The sequence below is a fragment of the Diaporthe citri genome (genome assembly GCF_014595645.1).
Source record: "Diaporthe citri strain NFHF-8-4 chromosome Unknown scaffold_13, whole genome shotgun sequence".
NCBI lineage: Eukaryota > Fungi > Ascomycota > Sordariomycetes > Diaporthales > Diaporthaceae > Diaporthe > Diaporthe citri.
Window position 1 is genome coordinate 550,231 of NW_025064858.1, and position 20,081 is coordinate 570,311.

Here is a 20,081-nt window from a genome sequence, read left to right on the forward strand (position 1 = left end):
CGAAGATAGTGCCATGCATGGTCCGAACATAATGTCCCCCCCGGCACCTCCCTGATTCTCCCATCAAGAGCACGCATATCACGCTAGCCACTTTCTGCTGGCCATCTTGGGGCCATTTCTTTAGCCAGGCCAGATGCGAGCAAAAGGAATTGGCAATGAAACATCATTGATGATTATGCATCGCCACCGGACCACCGCAGAGTATCCAAACCATTCCATCCACCTGGCAACAGGGTACAGATGCTCGCTTCCACCGAGTTCCAAAAGACGTGGGTCGACATTACTGTGCCTGCGAAATCAGGTGTGATTCGGATGTTTCCGGGTTTCGGACACGATGAATATTTTTTGGATACTACCGTGGGGTCTCAACAAGCAGCAGATGAGCTCGATCAGGATGAGCTTGTCGAGGTTGAGGAACACTTCAACTGTTGGGGATCAATCTTGACCCAGCCATGGAAATCATCGGTATTGATGGTGCTACTGCTGGTGGGCGGAGGACTGCTGCTGGTGGCCGTGATGGTCTCGGTGGTGCTGGCGTTCGCGGTAGTGCTGATGGTTTGGGTTGTTGAGGTGGTCTCGGTCTCAGTGGTCTTGATGATTTTGTATTTCTTTCCACCGCTGGTCTTGTGTTTCTTTCGCGTGGTGGTGGAGGTCGTGAAGCTCATCATGGTATTCGGAGAGGTTGAGATAGTGGTGTAAGTGCTTGTGCTGCTGGCTAAGCTGATGACGGTCGTCGTGGTAGCGATGCCAGAAACGTCTCCCTGTACGTGTTTATCGGACAAGTCCCCGGTTTCTCCCTCGCTATCGCTATCCGAGGTGCCTTCATCGTCTCCCTCGTCATCGGTGTCCGAAAAGGCTCTATCGTTTCCATCAATGGGCTGGTCTCGTCTGCTCCTTCTCTTCGAAGAGCTAGTCTCATCGTGGATAGCGCCATTGACGCGAGAGAGTTTCAGATTGCCACCCAAGTTGACACATTCAGTCCTTACCTTTACATATCACAGATTCAGTACAATGTTCGCATGACTTCTGGGGTCACTATGGTACTACTTACATGGGTTAGGACCGCAATACACGTAGCATTTGAGAATGTGACATTTTCTGATGTGTAGGGGTAGTCTCCTAACTGGACGTTGATGACCAAGCTGTGGCCATAACCTTCCGTACACCCGTAAAGCTATGTCATTTTATCAGCTGTTACTTTTTATACCCCGTATCATTCCAGACGTTAATGTACTTACAGCTTTGCCATATTCGTGAGATCCAGAATTATTACCACAAAAGCCTGCAATGGTACCCGTGATATCACCATTCGGTTTGGCTATATCGGAGACTCTTTCACCTGAAGGGTAGCAACCAGGTGGGGTATCGGTAGCTAAACTGGTCCAAGTGAAGTAGAACATCAATGCGTCTATGATCATGACATGGTTGAGCAACATGTCGAAAGGTTGTTCTTGTATGTGTGTTGGGTGGTAGAAATGTTCTCGGTAATGGAGAATATTTCATAGATCCGGGGTCTCAGAATGCACAGATTTCTTTTGCGTAATGGTGGTGTCCTTTGAAGTGGGTTCCAGAAGGGAGAAGTCGTGTTGCGCATGCGTCTTTAAATATTTTGGCGGGAGACATCAAGTCCCGTTCACCTGAGCTTCATGAACGAGTGACCGCCTCCGTCGGCCTTGTCTGTGCTTGTAGACATGCCATGACTAGGTCCCAGATGTGGTAAATTCTCCCTTCAATTTTACTAATGTCATTGGCATTCGTGACTATGACCGCAGAGAAGGGACATAATGAACCCTCAAGTCTCTGTGTTGAACAGCATACTTATGTGTGCACCGCTTCTATTGCCAATCTGTTTGGTAATCAGGGGTGTCGGACACGAGGTTGTAACGACGTTGCTCGAGGGCATCGGGCCTCGGAAGGCCACCCCAAGACCTTCGAGCTGATGACCTTCATTCACAGCGACGTTGACATTGTCGCAGTTAGCGCGGCTTTCGCCAGCGAGTGGTTGTGGTGCAACACCGAGCTGGATCTGCTGAAAGAGAAAGGTATCGTCAAGGGAGGCACCATCGCCATTCGCCATCCGCCATTCGCCGGACTGCACCGGATCCGGTCACTTAACACTGTGAGTGGTGAATGGTAATTATCTTTACCGTACCCCTGCTGTGCCTCTCATCTACCTACATAAGCGTGTGTTACCAGAGTCCGACGTACCTACCAGAAGATGGTGTACTTGCCCCGCGGTGACTCACAAGAAGGGCTTATTACTTAGTCAAGCATTTTCACAAAGCATTGCGTTGCGGATACCTCCTCTTTCATTTGGAATCCCTAATCTATGACTGACTCTGACTTTTGTTGAATTCGTCGTTACACCATTGGTAAGAACAATTTGAGGTATGTATACCACTCCGTCCGTTCCAGCAAAGCCGCTGCCAAATCGCGGCACATCCTCAGTCGCGCCCAGTCGGTTCATAAACTGTGTATTAGTGGCTGACAATCCAGTTGATATTTTGGCCGAGGACAAGCCCATATCTCGGTAGGACTGATAGCATGGCCCCCCTGCAGTAACAACAGCTGGCGCTATCAACCGCCGCCACCCGTCGCTGTTCGTCTCACTTGGCTTCAAATATTGTCTTTGTAACCAAGGGCGTTCAATGTTTGATACACAAACATTCCGCATCGTACATTTCAAGGCCCTTGTTCATACAGTGAGTCAAGATCGAGCTCCGTCACATTTCGGCCTTCCCGACGTCGATGTCCCAGCGCTGTCCCCAATCGTGTCAATGCAGGTGATTGTTTTATGTCCACCAATGACATGTCCACTTCGCCCTTGCCGAGCTTCACTCTCATCAAACTCGCTGCTCGCTCCATTTCCTTGGTAGCCGACAGGTGATGTTCAGCCACGATCTCATCACACCTCGGTGGACCATGGAATAACAGTGGCAGAACTGACGCCTTCCAAACAGGTCGATGCTCACGGTCCCTCGCGGCCTTCCAGATTGCACACACTAGCAAGACTGCCGTGCCAGCAGTCAGAGCAGCGGGGAAAGCGATCCACGCCCACTCCACATGTGTGCATACCATCGTCTCCCAGGCGATGCCGTTGATGGTTCCCGGCGACGTCACATTTTTACTGTTGTAATCCTGGAGGGACTGCGCATCATGGACAACTGCACCCGTGTTCCTCAGGCGATTCGTCATGGCAAGGGTCATGTTCTCAAAGAAACCCTCGATGAGGTTGAAAGTTGTCGCGCCCCCGCCAAACAGCGGTGCCATTGTCCAGTTTTCCTCCGGGCATATCGTCTCCGCTGGGGGAATCTGCGAAAACGCGGATGTGCCACAGCTGCCGTTGAACATACGCTGCGTGTCAGCTGTGATGGCTTGGCCGTATGCAGGGTTCAGGAAATAGGTGCACTCCCAAGGGGCGATCAAATGAATGCCGTCTTGCCAAAGGTCTGTAAAGTTCCGTGAGGGGAGCGGTGGGACCATGGAGATGTTGGTGGCGTCGTAGAGCTCCCCGTCCACAATGCATGGCAGCTTTACGACCGGGATATCTTTGGATGGGTGTGCGGCAACATGAGAAAGTAGGCCGTTCGATTTATTAGCCCTGACAGCTGACACCACTGTTTCGTGAAGCCTGCCGTTGACCACGCTCGAATGGTAGTTGCGCAGACAGGGGAAGATGTGACATTTCGCTGCCATGATATTGGCATCTTGAGGAAGGTTTGGCAACATGCTGTGTTCCGGTGTTCCGGTACAATTTGCAGTTGTTGTCAGGTCCGGATTGTCGGGAATCAGGCATCCGGCCAGGGTGAAGGCGATGATGCCGAATCCAGTTGTCCCCGTCATCATCCTCGAAGCTGCCAACTGACATCCTCGAGTCTAGAGAATCATAATGATAGACAGAGGCGTTGGTTCCAGAAGACATAGACAAGCTGTAAGAATAACAGCTGTCTAGGTACGGATATGCAGTGCAATCATCCGGGTCAATGCGTACCTCCTCGATCGATTCCGTCACATCATCGCAAGCACTACAGTACGCGATCGAGGAAGAAGTCACGCCAAGCTGCTCTTTAAACGTACAGTTTCCCGTCGGGCAGTCATAAGTGATGGACTCTGTGGTGGAGCCAGGATCCATGATACCCCCGACGATAGCTGCTCGCAGTCCTGGAGACGCACAGAAACTGCGGACGCCGCATTGAATGAGATCATTCATTGGAGCGCGCGTCGCGATAGCCAGTGTGCCTAGAGATGTACCCGACGGTTTTTGACATACTGATGTCCGGAGGGTCTGTTGCAGGAAAGAGCCGGTGGCCAACGACACAACCATTAAGATTGCAGCTAGGGAGGCCAGGTGGCTGTAATCTCAGATGTGAATGTTAGTTTCTGTATCCGATAGGGTCGCAGCCTCCGGTAATGCCAGTACACATGCACTTACGCAGTCCACGTTCTGAACAATAAGGTAAAAGAGCCCCATGGTCCCTGTGACGCTTGCTCAAATAGTTCTAAATGTCGCAGAGGACGTACGCGGTCGAACCAGATCCACTTTTCCTGGCCAAGCACTGCGTTTAATCAGCCAGATTGACCTCCCCAAAGCCATGTTAGCAAAGATCATCCGCAGATCACGAACCTGAGGCAATGACTACGACCAGCAGTGTTCTCAGGGTTGTCGAGAACATCGATACTATAGTGCTCAAGTTGATCCATTCCGGCCATTCAGGCTGCCTGATACCGTCGAACTCTAGTAATAGAATTACAAGACCGACGAGGACCAGCACTGCAGCGATCAATGTCAACACTTCAAAACACCAAAGTTTGACCACCTGTCCAACAGTTTGCGGCCTTCCAGCAAGTCCTCGTTTGCCACGAGGGACCTGTTGGTCGCTGCTGTCATCGCGAGGCTCGTTTTGGTGGTCGGTGGTGCCTAGAAGCTGGTCTTGGGAATTCCCCCTTGAGGCAGATGTTGCAGATGCCGGCGCTGAGCTGTAAGAGGGCGGCCCCAGGTGTGATTGTAGAATAGGTTCAAGTCCTATACCGGATTGATCAGTCGCGTTGGCACTCATGATGCCAGTATGGTGGGGAGGGCGTCAGTCTGAGAAACTAGGAGGAAATGCAGATTATCGGTGCGGTGTAAATATGAGTGATGTCGTAGCACAAGCTGAAAAATCAGGCAGCAAGGTTCAGGTGTCACACAAAATCGGATTTCTTGATCTAGATTGGAGCTACGTGGTTGTACAACATGAAGATCTTTGATTTAGTAGATCTAAGTATAGAAATGGACATTGTGCAAGTAAAGAAAATAAATAGTGCGTACAGCAGTCTTTTATGCATTTTAGCAGGTATACGCACATAGGCCGAACATCACGTAAACAGTCTAAACAGCAACGCTCATAGTTGCCTACATGCTTTGCATACAAATAAAGTTAGACAGTGCTGCTGAAACATGTCGCCCGCTAATAATTCGAGAACTGCTGGCCAATGACCGCGGTTCCATACAGTGATAGCCAGTCGAAGATAGAGACATCGATGCATTATCAACGCCATGCCAGTGGTGCATAGCCTCTACGGTACTCCATAAAATCTAGTGCTCCTAATTTGTCGATCCTCTTCTACTATTCACTTACTACTACGCCAGTCAACCGCTGTGGAACGAAGCAACTATACCACGTGGTTTATCAAATCATACAGAGACCTCAAATCATGGATACTGATGGCGAACGACACGAATTTGACGTGTCTTGTATTACACTACGAAACCGATGAGAGTGTTTCGTGTCCAACTCCACGGAATGTGGCTCCATTGCTCGGTAAGTTAAAGTGAGATGTGAGACTAGAGACCTCCAAGACCTCGGAACTTTCGCCAATACAGCTTGCGACCTTCATATCTCCAGTGTCCACCGTTTCTATCGGGAAGGGCCCCTGTCGCAGCTGCATTCCACGGAGTTGGGCAGAAGTAATAATTGTAACGTGATTGGCTTGACTCAACCAACTGATTCAGTGCACCCGAGAAAGACTGGAAAGTGACGAAGAAGTCCATAGAGACATTATGTCTCCAAGTCTAGATCAACTCACATCCTCCTAACAACTATGCTCGGGCAAAGTGGTTTATGCATTGTTTTTCACTTTTGGTTTTAAATAAATCTTTGGAGAATTCCTTAACTTGCGCCTACTTTGCGTGCAACAGCTGAGCTAGAATCAGGCTCAGATGGGAGTTGTCAATTTGGCCGTTACCTAGGTACGTATGGCAAACACTTCCTCAACTTGCTGTGGCCAATGAGGCTCGCGCAAAGCTAAGCGAGCCTGTCCTGCGAATTTGCGATCACAAAGGGCTTTCAAATTGTAAGTATTGCTTAGAGGCTTCCTAAGGTAACGCCCAGGTGCCCGCTGCTTTGCTACCATGAGAACAATCCATAGCAGATCAACCGACTCTACTAGTATCGCCTTCGACTCCATTCAGGTACCTTGAGTTCAGTTTCCAAGATCTGCATCACACGAGATACGCGTGGTTCGGTACCTAGACTAGTACCTCCCCGAGCTGCCACAATCGAGGAGGAGCAGTATTGAAAGGTAGCAAGGAAAGCGGGGCCAGAATAACCCACTTCATTTTTCAGCCTATAGTCTTCCCGCATGCTCTCAACGGGTCAAGTACGTCATAAGCGCTAGGTTATTTGAAGAGTCCAGCCCCGTTGATGGTGTCCTGTTGCCAAGGAGGGGTGTCAAGACTGTAAACGAGTCAACGCAAGTTGGAAAAGTCCACGCACTTGAGGGGTGGACCGGGGCGGAAACCCGCCGATCACGCCGATATGACAAATGCAGTGAAAATGCACGAATTGTACATAAAAGACCGCGATTAGTAAATCTGTGCATGTTCACATAGACTCTCAGTCTACCAGCCAGGCGCATCCGCCAAAGTTCAACATGAAGGCGTCACACCTGCTTGGCGCCGGTCTCTTCACCCTCGCCACCGCAGCAGGGCCATACGCAACCTCCAGAAGAAACAACACCACTAGCCCGCTCAAAGTCATCTTCGACACCGACTTCAACACAATCGGCGACGATGGCCAGGCCTTCGCAATGGCAGCCCAGCTGCACGCAGCAGGGGAACTAGACCTCCTCGGCATAACAGTCGTGACAGGCAACCAGTACCTAGACCAGGAAGTCTCCGACGCCCTCAAGGCCGTCGGGCGCATGGGCATATCCCATGAGGTCGGCGTCTACCCAGGCGCCCCGGCCCCCTTCCTGCACACCTACCAAGCCTACCAGCTCGAGCGCGCCACCTTCGGCAACGCCACGAAGTACGTCGGCGCATACCAGTCCCCACCGGGGTCGCAAGCCCTCGTCGCACCCCCGGACGGCTTCGCGGCGTCTACGGTCCCCAGGACCCAGCATGCCGTGGACTTCATAATCGAGGCCGTCCGCTCCCACCCGCACGAGGTCTCCCTCCTCGCCCTGGGGCCGCTGACCAACATCGCGCTCGCCATAACCCAGGACCCGGGCATCGTGCCCCTCGTCCGCGAAATCGTCATCATGGGCGGGCAGGCCTACGCCCCCGGCAACGCGTACCGCGGCGCGGGCGAGACGAACTGGTGGTTCGACGCCGAGTCCGCGCGGGCGGTGCTGCGGGCCGGGTTTCGCGAGCGCAAGATCGTCGGGCTGGACGTCACCGACACGGTGGCCATCTCTAACGAGACTTATGAGCGCGTCGCGGGCCACGAGCCGGCTACGGCTGTCACGGCGCTGTGCGGACGTGGAGAGGTGGCCGTATGCTTATGACACTGTTGCGCTGGCGTCGCTCTATGATGGGAGCTTGGGCTTGGATGTGCGGCCGTTGTATGTGGATGTGAACTGCGACTTTAGCGCTGAGTATGGGAAGGGGCTTGTCTGGGAGGAGGACCCATATCCCGGGCTTGGGGTTGTGGGTGTCTCGTCTGTGCTGTTTGGGATAGACAACGCGAGGTTCTTTGAGCTTTATGTTGACCTGCTTACCCGCCCGATATCTGGGACTGCATAACTAATCATACGTAGAGTGCAATCATGGAATAGACAGATTAATTGTTCATATCGCCGCCGCCGAGTTGGTGATGCATCTCGAGAGCAGTATCACGCATATTACACGTATGGACCTTGACTGTATTTTCAGGATGGAAAAGCCATGCAGTGATTGACTAGTGTTGCTCTTATTTCATACATGTAAATTGCTACGGATTCGCCTGACAGCATGTACACAGTTCTGAGCCATTCTTGCCACGCGGTTCCATTCTTCGAGAATCACAAGTGTTCTTCATGCCAATCATCAAGTCTGTCCCAATTGCTCGCTGACTAGTCTGGCTCGAAAGAAATCTATGGATCCAAATGCAATCGCTAGAAATCCAAAGTCATATCCCATGATCCTTCTGTTAACCCATGTCCCAAAAGAATCCCAACCCCAGCACCATACAGTAGAGCCCAAAACCCTTCAAGAACGTCAAGAAACCCATAGAAAATCCCATTCTCCATGCTCTTTCTATACATCTAGCTTCTTAGACTCGCCCCAAGATCTTCCTGATCTGTCCACCCCTTCGCGCCTGCTGCGCGGTACCTACCGCCGGGTACCCATATTCATCTCGCGGAGCTGCGACGATGTCAGCGAATATCCCGCGGACCTTGAACCCTGGCGCTGGTGCGTACCTGAAGAGGAGTCACGTCTACTGTCTCCACTGTATATGTCATCCTGCTCCCTAGCCGACCCGGGCCTGACCTTGTCGGGCCTCGGGGGAGGCGGTGGGGGCGGCGCCGATGTTGGCGCGGTATAGAAGTCCTCCTCTGGCTCGATCTCCACCGTTCTTCTGTTGTTGTTGCTGCTGCTTGGTGTCGGCGTGTGGGAGTTGTAGTGCTCGCCGTTCATGCCGTTGGCGTAAGGGTTGTTCGACGCCGGCAGGATGCCGTTGGTGTGGACCTCGGGCCGGCTCGCCTGCTGCTGCGGCGCGGGCGGCCTCTGCGTCCTGGCCTTCGGGGGCGGGGGTGCGGACGCGGTGCTTGGTTGTCGGCTGCCGTTGGCGCTCGGTCGACGCTTTGGTGGACCATCCTCATCGCTTGTCTCCTCGTAATCATCAGCCTCGTTGGCATATGCCCTCAGCTCCTTGCGCATGGCAAGGCTGGCGCATATATCCTTGGCCTCCTCGATCGCCCTCTTCCGGCTTTTAAGAAGCACTCTGCGCTCGCGAGTCTGCTTGTTCTCGGCCGCGATGGCGAGGATAGTTTCCTCGCTCATCTTAAGTACGTGCAGGGACTCAAAGATGTTGTACATGCCCTGCAAAAGATGCCGCTCGATAACCTGCACGATAGTGTTGCGGATAAAGGACTTTGCTGATAATTCGTAGTAAATCAGCATCTTCTCGAGCACCTCCTGTGCCTCGGACCACTGCGGCGCCCCTTCCTCGCTCAGCGACCTCGCCTGCCACGAGCGGAGCTTCTCCTCGTACTCAGGGTCGTATGGCTGGACCTCGAGGTGCATGTCCTGTGAGAGCAACTCGAGTTCCTTCTGGGCCTTGTCCATGAGCAGCTTTAGCTGCAGGTCGAGGAATTCGCGCCGAAGGGGCTCGCGCATTCGCTTTGGCCACGAATAGTCGATCAGCTCGGCCAGGAATTCGTTGCATACGACGCCGAGGTTATCCTTGTGCTCCTGTGCCATCCTGGGCCAATACTCAGAGTAGCTTTGGAAGAGCATGTACACAGCGCGAGGCTTGGCATCACCCGGGAATTCAGAACCACGAATCTGGTTGAGAAGCGTCTGGACCTCCTGGCGGACGTAGTTTTGCTTTTGCTCCTCGGACAAGTCCTTGCCTCCCGCCGGTGCATGCGAGAACCCGAATTTCCGACCGTGTTCCCTGATCCGGCTACTGAAGGCGTCGTTCTCCTCGGCGGCCCTGGCGCGCAGGTTCTGCGCCGGTGTGCCTCGTGGGTCAGCAGTGGAGCGGAAGAAAGTCTTGCCAGGCGGGTTCTTGTAGAAACCGTAGACAGCAGGTATGACGAGTTCCTTGGAAGCGCTGAAGAGCTCCACGAGTTCTATTCGCATCTCTTCTGGGGTGTCTTTTCCCTCGCCCATAGACTTCAGCTCCGTCTCGGTGTCGTCCAGGGCCTTCTGAATCTGTCGTCGTAGCGTCTTGACGTGACGGCCAATGTGTCGCTGCAGTTGCACGCTCAGCTTCTGCTTGAGAGCATCGGCACCACACATGGACTCAGGCAAAGAGCGCCATTTGCCCCTGCCGAAGAACTCCTCCTCCTTCTGGCGCCGCTCGTGTGCCGTAGGCCAGGCCTGGCCAGCTTCGCGGGGACCAGGATTGAGCAGGACATACCACCCGAGCTGGAAGTAGTTGGCCGTGTCCTTGTTGTTCACCAGATCAATAAACTTGTCCTCGAGACCGATGGATTCGGTGAGGTCGGGCTTGGTGAGAACGCCAATGGTACGCGACCCTGTGGGGTCATATTGCCTCGCCTTGGTCAGAATCGGTGCCTGGACGTAATCGGTGTTACCGCCAACCACAGCGAGGATGATTGTGCGCGAGCTCTTCATGTAGCGCTCGCATAGCGTCTCGATGGTTTTGATGTCATCCAGGCTCTGGTCTTTGTTTGCGTTGCGCACAAGCCCGGGCAAGTCGACCAACGTCAGCAGGGGCATATCGGGGCCTCGCTTCTCAACGACGAGGATGTCCCGGGCAGCGAAACGGCCAGGGATATTCTTGGGCGCGATCAGGTCGACGGCATATCTCATGAGCTGCTCAAAATCCATTTGGTGGTCCACATTCCCGCCAAAACTGCGCAGAGCCTCCTGTGCCTTCAGGTCTCGGTTCTTGTCTGGGATGATAGAGACAGTCAAGCTGGTCTCGGGCGCGCGTCGTAAGCGGATCTCGGTAGCGAATCTGGTACAGGCGCCTGCATCTCGAGGGAACGGGGTGCCGGTGATGGCCTCGAGGACCGAGGATTTGCCGGCAGACTGATCGCCAACGACGCATATTTGTGGCAGCTTGACATTGTCAAGTTGTGCGAACTGGAGCTTGTCGATGAGCTCGAGGAGGCCGCGCTGCTCGTCGGCGAGGCCCTGGGTGTCGAGGGCGGAATCTAGGCCGGCTGATCCCATTCTGAGGTTCATCAATGGGGAAACAGCGCGGGCAGTGGACTTGGTGGAGGAGAGGTGTGAGGAAAGGAAGGAAAAAGGAAAGGGTAGAAGCGATAAGAAGCAGGTCAGAAAGTAGGACAGTGACCTAGGAAAAGTAGGGTATGATGACGGTTCTTAAAAAGGACGTTCCACTTGCCACGTCGTTTGGGGTCGAGGAAGATGCATGTATCAGAGGCAGCTTGTTTTTAAGCTTGACCACGGGGCCGGAGGATGGGCAGAATAAGACGGGCCCCACTCCGATCCAAGGGTCCACGGGCAGTGACAGAGCTAAGAAAGGTGTCTGACTGGTGAAATGATGGCATGTGACTGGTCTGTCGCGGTGAGAAGAGGGCTATGCTCATTGTATGGAGGGCCCTGCCATGAGTGCAGAGCTGCGTAATCACCTTGGCATGCTGCAAGACCAGAAAGACTGGGAATACTGGAGAAGCGCGCAAAAGTCGCCACCCACACGGCTGCGCCCGAGCGAGGATCTTGTCACAGGCTGCCTCGCTTGGTGCAGCGTACTCGCGTATTTGGCTCGGTTTGTTTTCATTTGACACACAGAGGTGGAGTGGCGTAGATTGCGTACTCCTCTGTCTGTCTGGCTGGCTGGTCGGGTCAGATTATCAGCCTGCCTCTGATACACCCATCCTCCACGGGCCAAATCTTCTGGCCAGGACAGTAAGCCTAAAATAGAGGCCTGGCCGGGAAATGCAGCCGCGAGGAAGGACAGACAGTAGGCAGTGGAATAAGACGGGATGACGAGGCGAGACGCGTCGCACACAGGCTAGCCAGCCAGATCTCTTCTCGTTGACAATGGCAGGCAGGACTGGGCATTTCTCGGGCCGCAGTGGTAGTGCTGCAAGATGACCCGTTGGGCTGGAGTCTCGGGAGGTCTGAGGAGAGAGCAGAGCCGGGCGGCCTGGCTTACCTGCTCGGGGCAAATGGAAAGTGGAGGCAAACTCTCGAACAGACGGGACGGCGGCATTGGCGGGGTGCAGAAGGTGGCTCAGTCGTGGCTGAGGCACGGGAAGTAGTGCAGTATTCCATAAACACATCGCAATGCAGCCAATCTGTTAACGGAAGACGTCAATCCCAAAATGGAGGTCAACGGCAAGCAAGATGCAGGGACCAGGCCCGTTCAGGGCCAACCACGTCATAGCATGGGATCCGCATGCTCATACGACGCGACGGAAGGAGCTCTGGAGGGCCCCGAGAGCCAGTGAGCAAGTGGCACGAACAAGGGGAGCTGCGACAACTGGAGCTCTCGTCGACGAGAATTTTTGTTGACTGGCCCTGGCTGGAGACCATCCGATTCCACTGGGCTCGACTTGACTCGGCTCCTCCTCGGACGCGACACGGGAAGACAGGACAATGTTGGCGTGGCCGTCGTCTTTGTCGCCGATGATTTTGTCCTGCTGCCGCTGCTGCTGCTGACCACAACCGCATCAACAACCACGCCGACAGCCATCATGGACTTCTACGACCCCAACAAGGGCAAGAAGGGCAGCTGTGACGGCAGCGGTAACGAGTTTGTCCAGCCTGGCGAGAAGGACACCTACGTCCAGCTCGTCATCTCCCTGGCCCTCGGGTCCACAGCCTTCATTGCCTTTTGTGTGAGTCCAGTCGAGACTCCTCGAGTACCCGTCGTCGATCCTTAGTGATGATGCTGAGAGCTGTCCAAATAGGTCCTACGTCCACGATGGAAGTCGTTGTACGCCGCCAGACGCCGCCAGTTCGGCCCCCAGATAGGCCTGCCTCCTCTGCCAGACAGCTTCTTCGGGTGGATGCCCGCCCTCTACAAGGTCACCGAAGAACAAGTCCTGGCCTCAGCTGGTCTTGACGCCTTCGTGGTATGTTTGTGTTCCTCTCTGCACCTCACTCCCCTGTCCCCCGGCCTTCTACCATCAGAGCCAACCCCTGACAAAAGCTCCGCACAGCTCCTCGCCTTCTTCAAACTCTCTATCAAGCTCTTCGCCATCCTCTTCTTCTTCGCCGCCACCGTCCTCGAGCCCATAAACCGGCGGTACTCCCCCGAAGATACCCCCAAGAAGCCCGACGATGATAGCGACAACAGTTGGAACTACGACATGGGATACCTCTGGGCCTACCTCGTGTTTACCTACTTCTTCACCCTCCTCACACTCCACCTCCTCAATAAGGAGACCTTCAAGGTCATCAAAATACGACAGGACTACCTCGGCACTCAGAGCACCATCACCGACAGGACCTTTAAGCTCTCCGGCATGCCTCGCGAGCTGCGCGACGAGGCCAAGCTTAAGGAGCTGGTTGAGAAGCTGGAGATTGGCAACGTCGAGAGTGTGACCCTGTGCCGGAACTGGAAGGAGCTGGACGACCTCGTTGCTGCAAGGGCCAGAACCCTGCGCAAGCTCGAGGAGACCTGGAGCGTGTACCTGGGCCAGAAGTCTAAAAACTGTCTCGATGACAGACACAGGCTCGTCAGCAACGCCGTGGCCCCCCATGATGAGTCTGCCATCGTTGACGAGGAGGCCCAAGATGGCGAACGCGCAAGCCTCCTGGGCGGCGGTCGCAACGGTGCCGCCCATCACCACTGGATTGACCGTCCACGTCCGCAGACGCTCGTCTGGTACGGTCCGTTCCGTCTGAGGCACAAGAAGGTGGACGCCATCGACTACTATGAGGAGAAGCTCCGGCGGCTCGATGAGCAGATTCATGTGGCTCGCAAGAAGGAGTACCAGCCGGTCGATCAGGCCTTTGTGACAATGGACTCTATTGCGGCCTGCCAGATGGCTACCCAGGCACTGATCGACCCCCGGCCGGGCCAGCTGTTGACAAAGTATGCGCCCGCCCCTTCGGATGTCGTGTGGCGCAACACCTATGCTTCTAGGAAGAGCAGGGTCATCAAGTCGTGGATCATCACCATCTTCATCAGCTTGCTCTCGGTTCTCTGGCTGATCCCCGTGGCCACTATTGCTGGTCTGCTGTCGCTCTGTACCATCAAAAAGGTCTTCCCAAACCTGGCCGATTTCCTCAACGACCATGAGGTCATCAAGGCTCTCGTGCAGACTGGCTTGCCAACGGCCGTGGTGTCACTTCTCAACGTCGCCATTCCGTTTCTCTACGACTATCTCTCCAATAGCCAGGGCATGCTCTCCCAGGGTGAAGTCGAATTGTCCATCGTGTCCAAGAATTTCTTCTTTACCTTCTTCAACATTTTCCTCGTCTTCACCGTCTTCGGTACTGCGACTCAGATTTGGACCGTCATTCGCGACTCCTTCAAGGACACCACCTACATCGCTCAGCAGCTCGCTCGGCAGATCCAAAATCTGAACGTCTTCTACCTGAACTTCATCATGCTCCAAGGTCTGGGCCTTTTCCCCTTCCGCCTGCTCGAGTTTGGCGCAGTCTCACTGTACCCCATCAACCGCCTGGGCGCAAAGACTCCCCGCGACCACGCGACGCTCACCACGGCCCCATACTTCAGCTACGGCTTCTACCTGCCCACGTCGCTGCTCATCTTCATCTTATGCCTTGTCTACTCCGTACTGCCACGCGGTTACATTGTCCTTGCGGTAGGAGTCGTGTACTTCGCCCTAGGCTACTTCACCTACAAATACCAACTGCTCTACGCCATGGACCAGCCCCAGCACGCTACCGGCGGCGCGTGGCGCATCATCTCATACCGCATGGTCCTCGGCCTCATAGTCTTCCAGGTCACCATGGCTGGTTACCTTTCCCTGCAGCTTGCTTTCTTCGCATCCCTGCTCGTGGTCCCCTTGCTTATGGGCACGGTGTGGTACTCATACTACTGGAAGCGCCAATTCGAGCCGCTGACCAACTACATTGCTTTGCGATCTATTCGCCACCGCCAGTCCAGCCGCCCCAGGAACAACGACAGCAACAGCGGCAGCGGCGCCAGCTCTCCCGGTGACGAGGGGGGCAGCGTTGTTCATGACGAAGTTTTCGGTGGGCCCGGACGCCACCCACCACAAGACCTGCTCCGTCGCCGGAAGAGCACCGTCGACGAGGACAAGGAAAAGGGCCTGCGGTTCATCAACCCGAGCCTCGTGGTCCCGCTCGAGCAGCCGTGGATCTACCATGACCCACCTCCGCTTCTTGCGAGAGACTCCAGCGCGGGGTTCAACGGCGGGGACACAGACGATGCGTTGTTTAGGTACGAACAGGGGAGGGAAAGTATCGTGGGGGGGCCAAGGGTAGCCGAACCTGAGTCCACCTCCGCGTCGGAAGGTGGGTCAGGACCGGAGCCGGACAACAACAACTACGGAGGTAATGCTGACAGGAACGGAGGTAGCAACTCCAGCTCCCTGAGTTTAGGTGACACGCATATTTGGAGGTCATAACGGTGAGCGGAGCTGGAGATGACAGATCTTATTGGATGTTATCGGTTGAGTCAAAGCCTTGTTTGGGTTTCATCCGCGATTCTCGAATTCGTTTCGTTTTGCATTCATACCAGGAGCGGGCAAGCACATGGCGCTCAATTAGCATGGGATTGTGAAGTATTCTCCCCCTTTCCCTTTCATTGTTTGATAGTAGTTGCAGCAATACCCCCTGAACATGAAATAGCAATTTGAACTTTGTACTAAGCAATGTGCTGTATCGACCGTCGTTCTCCCCCCTCCCCGTATGTGTGCACATTGGGTTCGGGATCAAAAAGCAACCACTCCTGGCAGGTCCGCCACTTCCCGAGAAGGGAGCGCAGCACCTCAATCACCCATGTCCATAGCGTCATAGTCACTGGAACTTCCGTCGTCGGAGATGTAAATCGCACTCGATGCCGTCTCGCCCGGACCATCAGCCTCCTCCCGCCTGGGCGGTGATGAGCTCGCCTCCGTCTCGGATTCCATCCCACCGGCGGGGGCAGCAGCAGCACCACCACCCGCCTCAATGTCCTCCATGCGGGCAATGAACTCGTCCTGCAGTCTCCGCAAGAAATTTCGCAGGGTCTCCTCGCCCATATCACTGTCCAATGCCTGCTGCAGCGTCTCGCGCAGGTGGAGCACCAGCCTCCTCCGGAGCGCGAGCTTGCGCGCCTCGGAGCTCTGCCTCTTCGCCTCGGCCTGGCGCCGCAGGAACCCGGCCGCATCCTCGGCGCGGTCGAGGAACGCGTCCGGGAAGCCGATGGCCCTCGCGAGCTTGATGCCGTAGTTCTCGTCCTGCACGGGGCCGGACCCGATTCTGTACAGCATCGTCATCCTGGGGACGTTATCGGCGGCGACGGTGGTCTCCGTCTCGAGGTGGAGGTTGAGCACGCCGGGCCTGTCCTGCAGGACCTGGGCGAGCTCCGTGAAGTGCGTGGCGAAGAAGACGAGGGCGTTGCTCTGGACCAGTGCCTCCGCCATGGCGATGGCGATGGCCAGGCCGTCGCGCGTGCTGGTGCCGCGGCCCAGCTCGTCGATGATGGCGAGGCTCTTGTCGTTGATGTTGCGCAGGATGAAGGCCATGTCTCTCATCTCAACGGAAAAGGTCGACATGTTTGACTCGATGCTGTCGTCTGTGGATGTCCGGGAGAACAGGTTGTGCACGATCGTGAAAGAGGCGAATTGCGCCGGGACGAAGCAGCCGATCTGGGCCATGACTTGAAGCATCGCGACGGTGCGAATGTACGTGCTCTTGCCACTCATATTGCAGCCCGTGATGATTTGAAACGCGTGTTGCTCTGTCGCGTAGTAGTCATTTGGTATGAATTTGTCGAGAGTCTGCGACAAGTTGATTCGTTAGATGCACAAATTTGGCGCATTTGAGTACATTTGTCCCGAGATTGGGAACTCACAAAGTCAAAGATAGGATGTCGAGCTGCTTTCAAGGCCAGAGCGTCCTTCAGTTGTGGTCTCGAGTAGTCTCGTGTAGTCACTGTTTGCCCAAATGATGCGAGCATGTCCAAGAGAGCGATGCTTTCACAGACCCTGAAGAGCTGAGGTATATCAGCTCTGATCGAGTCCAATAAGTGTCTGACGACCTTGTCACTCTGCATGATGACCTCGTCCACCGAGTCAGTCATGCGCTGATTGAGCTTCACCATTTGGAGCGTCTGGCATTCCAGGAATTCTTTTTTCCGGACATAATTGATGAGGGCATTCGGAATCAGTCCATCCTCGAAATCGGAGCAGCGAAATCTCAGCCAATACCGTCGCCGGTTGTCAAACTTGAGGTCTGCCGCAAGCCCCAGTTCAGAGTTGAGCTCTTCCACATGTTTGTGCAGGTCCTCCGTTGCTTCTTTGTACGTTGTGCGTGCCACATCGAGTAGTCCATGCACACCTGACTTGACTGCGTACACCCTCTGATTTCGGAGATCAAGGGGCTTGGTGACATAGGTGACGTCCTCGTTGATGACTTCGGCCATCCGCTCAAGAATGGGGCTGGTGATGCCGGGTCGGCAGTGGTCTCGAATCTTGACCAGTAATTCGCACCTCGCCGAGTCCAAGGAATCGAAGACGGTAGGTACAGCCGCTACAAAAGATTTAATCATCAACACTTCGTTGATGGCTTGCTCGCTCGCCTCCAATGACGGCTCAGTGGGAAGGAGGATGAGCTTGCTGAGTAGCTTTTCAACATCGCCGAACGCCTTGAGCGCCTTACGGACTTCGAAAAACATGTCCTCCTTGGTGCAGAGCTCCTCGACTGCGTCGTATCGGGGAGTTAAGACGCCTTCTGTCTGCGTGGATGGCTGGAGCACATTACTCCGCAGCATTCGTTTTCCCATCGGAGTCCTGGTCTCATTTAGCAGGCCAAAAAGACAAGCCTTGGATGAAGGGTTCTGGAGATTTTGTATTAGCTCCAAAGAATGAATGGTGGGAAGACTGATCATCATAGATTCTTCAGATGGCTGATATCTGATTCGTAAAGAATGACCAGAAATTCTCAATGAGAACTCCAGTTCGAGATATTTCATGACCTACACTGATCAGATTGCGGAGCTTGTTTTCCTGAACTTCAATGGCACCTACCGCTGAGAATGAGCAGGTCGCGTAGAAATTCCCTTCGATGGCAACCTTGATCGCCTCGACATCTTCCTTGAACGCAAGAGCCTGGATGAATTCCAAGCCCGCCGTCTCGGACCAATACCTCCTGTCCAGTGCGACAATTGGTACGCCTGGCAGCTCTTCCTCGATAGTGGCGCAAAGACTGCTCTTTTGATTTGGTTGACAAGCGGTGGAGACAATGAGAATGCGGCTAGGTTCAAACACCGTCAATTTGTGGGTGGTCTTTACGTAGGATTGATTATCGCAAATTTGGCTGAGAACCGCTTCACCCGTTGAGACATTGACGAAAGCTATGCCTACAGACGGAGAGATTCCACGTGCCTCACTCACGGCGCAGATGATCTGGTGCCCCTCACTTGCACCGATAGAAGATGCTGCACGCGAGCGACGGCCACTTCCCGTCGTGGTTCCCGTGCTGTGGGTTGGAGTGACTGGGGTCTGGGAAAGTCGACTTTGGGCTGATCCATTGGAAACAGAACGAGTAACAAACGAACGACGTCGAAACGGTTCAGAGGTAGATCGATGGTTGGACGAAGTGGTTGAGCGGGATTGGGACGATCCAGCATGGAAGTGAGGTAACCTCTGGGGGGCTGGCGTTATGAATGCCATGTCTTTGACGATGCAGGTGACAGAGGCAACCTTGATAGGACCGGCGGAATTGACCACGTCTTATGTTCGATGCCAACGATGCACAGTATCAGAACATCCTCTGTATTTCCACTATTGAGACAAGCGAGCTCTGAAGGAGCCTAAACGCCTGCCAGGATGGCCGTTGTGGATCCCGAGGTGGTGTGCTCCTTCCCGTCCCTGTACAGGCGCCTTCACGTGGTGTGGTCATCACTGTGCAGCAGCACCTGGGCAGCTGCCTGCCCACCTTCGTACCTCCATTCCAGGTCGGAAGGCACCCGACACGACGCCATTTCCTACAACGTATGAACCTGGCGACCCCTTTTCCCAGTGCGTCCCTGATTCTTCCAAATTCGACCCTCTTTCTCACCCCCTCATTTTCCCCCACGATCACTAGCATACCTTGACACCGACATCAAAACCAGATACCAAGCAGTCGATTCTATCAGAGACTCGTGTCTCACCTACTCGACACGCAGTCCTAGTTCAAACACCTGTTATCCTAGCAATCATCAATATTGTGTCCCGCCCGTGCGAGCACGTCCCTTTACCTCAAGGGTATCGGTCGAGACGCTTGTTCAAGACGTCCTACTGTGCTTCTGTCGTTCTACATTCTCAGCAGTGGCCTGAATCCCCTGCCAACTGCTTTTCCAACATGTGAGTAGTGATTCATCCTTGAGCTTCAATTCTGGCCCAGGCCTTTGACGCAGAGTACAATAGAAAGGGTGACATCGTCCGTCATCACTGCTCGAAGAATCCGACAAACCCGCACCGTCGCCATTTGCCAGCTCCCCACCGGTATCAACCAGACTTTCGTCTGCGGCAAGAATTCACGGACTCCATTGGTTGTCTCCAGTCTACTCGGTCAAGATGAGATGGTCGTAGGACATCTTCGCTCTCACTGTTGCCGTGGTCGATGGCCTCCTCTTCATATGTGCATGGTACTGGATCGGCCATTTCATCAGTAATTTCTGGGACGGGGATGAGTCCGATGCTTCCGATGCGACATGGCTGTTCAGCCTTGTGCTTGTCACTAACGCCTTGCTCGCCTACCTCTGTTACTATCTGGGCTACAGCACAGGATGCAGACGACTGCGACCAACACCGGACCCAGAAGTCCCTCACGAACTCCCTCACGAGCTCCCTCACGAACTCGTCGACTTCCAGTCACCAGATAGACACGGGGATTCATTCACAAATCCGAATCCTGGGCCTTCAAAGCAGGTCTGAAGATACAGTCGATCAGGGTTTACGGTCCAGGCTGACGGAACCTGGACTTGTCCACTATTGAAGAAACGTGCATTGCAACAGAGTTGTTTCGCACATTCATTCATATCGTTGTC

At 54.3% G+C, this 20,081-nt stretch overlaps 5 protein-coding genes across 5 annotated transcripts; 2 read left to right on the forward strand and 3 right to left on the reverse strand.

Annotated features, from left to right (window-relative positions):
- Positions 1-389: 389 nt before the first annotated feature.
- INS49_004886 (uncharacterized protein) lies at positions 390-4,888 on the reverse strand (the record flags this gene model as incomplete). Its single annotated transcript, XM_043165673.1, has 8 exons — positions 390-986; positions 1,052-1,155; positions 1,945-2,092; positions 3,076-3,861; positions 3,992-4,352; positions 4,433-4,556; positions 4,625-4,771; positions 4,804-4,888. The coding sequence occupies 8 exons, from the start codon at positions 4,886-4,888 to the stop codon at positions 390-392; spliced, it is 2,352 nt and encodes a 783-aa protein (XP_043017802.1).
- Positions 4,889-6,912: 2,024 nt separating this feature from the next.
- INS49_004887 (uncharacterized protein) lies at positions 6,913-7,767 on the forward strand (the record flags this gene model as incomplete). The annotated part of the gene is made up of 1 exon (XM_043165674.1): positions 6,913-7,767. One exon carries the CDS (start codon positions 6,913-6,915, stop codon positions 7,765-7,767), a length of 855 nt encoding a protein of 284 aa, XP_043017803.1.
- Positions 7,768-8,572: 805 nt separating this feature from the next.
- Positions 8,573-11,122, reverse strand: INS49_004888 (uncharacterized protein; the record flags this gene model as incomplete). The annotated part of the gene is made up of 1 exon (XM_043165675.1): positions 8,573-11,122. The coding sequence occupies one exon, from the start codon at positions 11,120-11,122 to the stop codon at positions 8,573-8,575; it is 2,550 nt and encodes an 849-aa protein (XP_043017804.1).
- A 1,169-nt stretch (positions 11,123-12,291) lies between these two features.
- Positions 12,292-15,401, forward strand: INS49_004889 (uncharacterized protein; the record flags this gene model as incomplete). The annotated part of the gene is made up of 5 exons (XM_043165676.1): positions 12,292-12,350; positions 12,495-12,744; positions 12,817-12,981; positions 13,069-15,284; positions 15,359-15,401. 5 exons carry the CDS (start codon positions 12,292-12,294, stop codon positions 15,399-15,401), a joined length of 2,733 nt encoding a protein of 910 aa, XP_043017805.1.
- Positions 15,402-15,834: 433 nt separating this feature from the next.
- INS49_004890 (uncharacterized protein) lies at positions 15,835-18,392 on the reverse strand (the record flags this gene model as incomplete). The annotated part of the gene is made up of 4 exons (XM_043165677.1): positions 15,835-16,827; positions 16,902-17,885; positions 18,028-18,301; positions 18,340-18,392. The coding sequence occupies 4 exons, from the start codon at positions 18,390-18,392 to the stop codon at positions 15,835-15,837; spliced, it is 2,304 nt and encodes a 767-aa protein (XP_043017806.1).
- Positions 18,393-20,081: the final 1,689 nt, after the last annotated feature.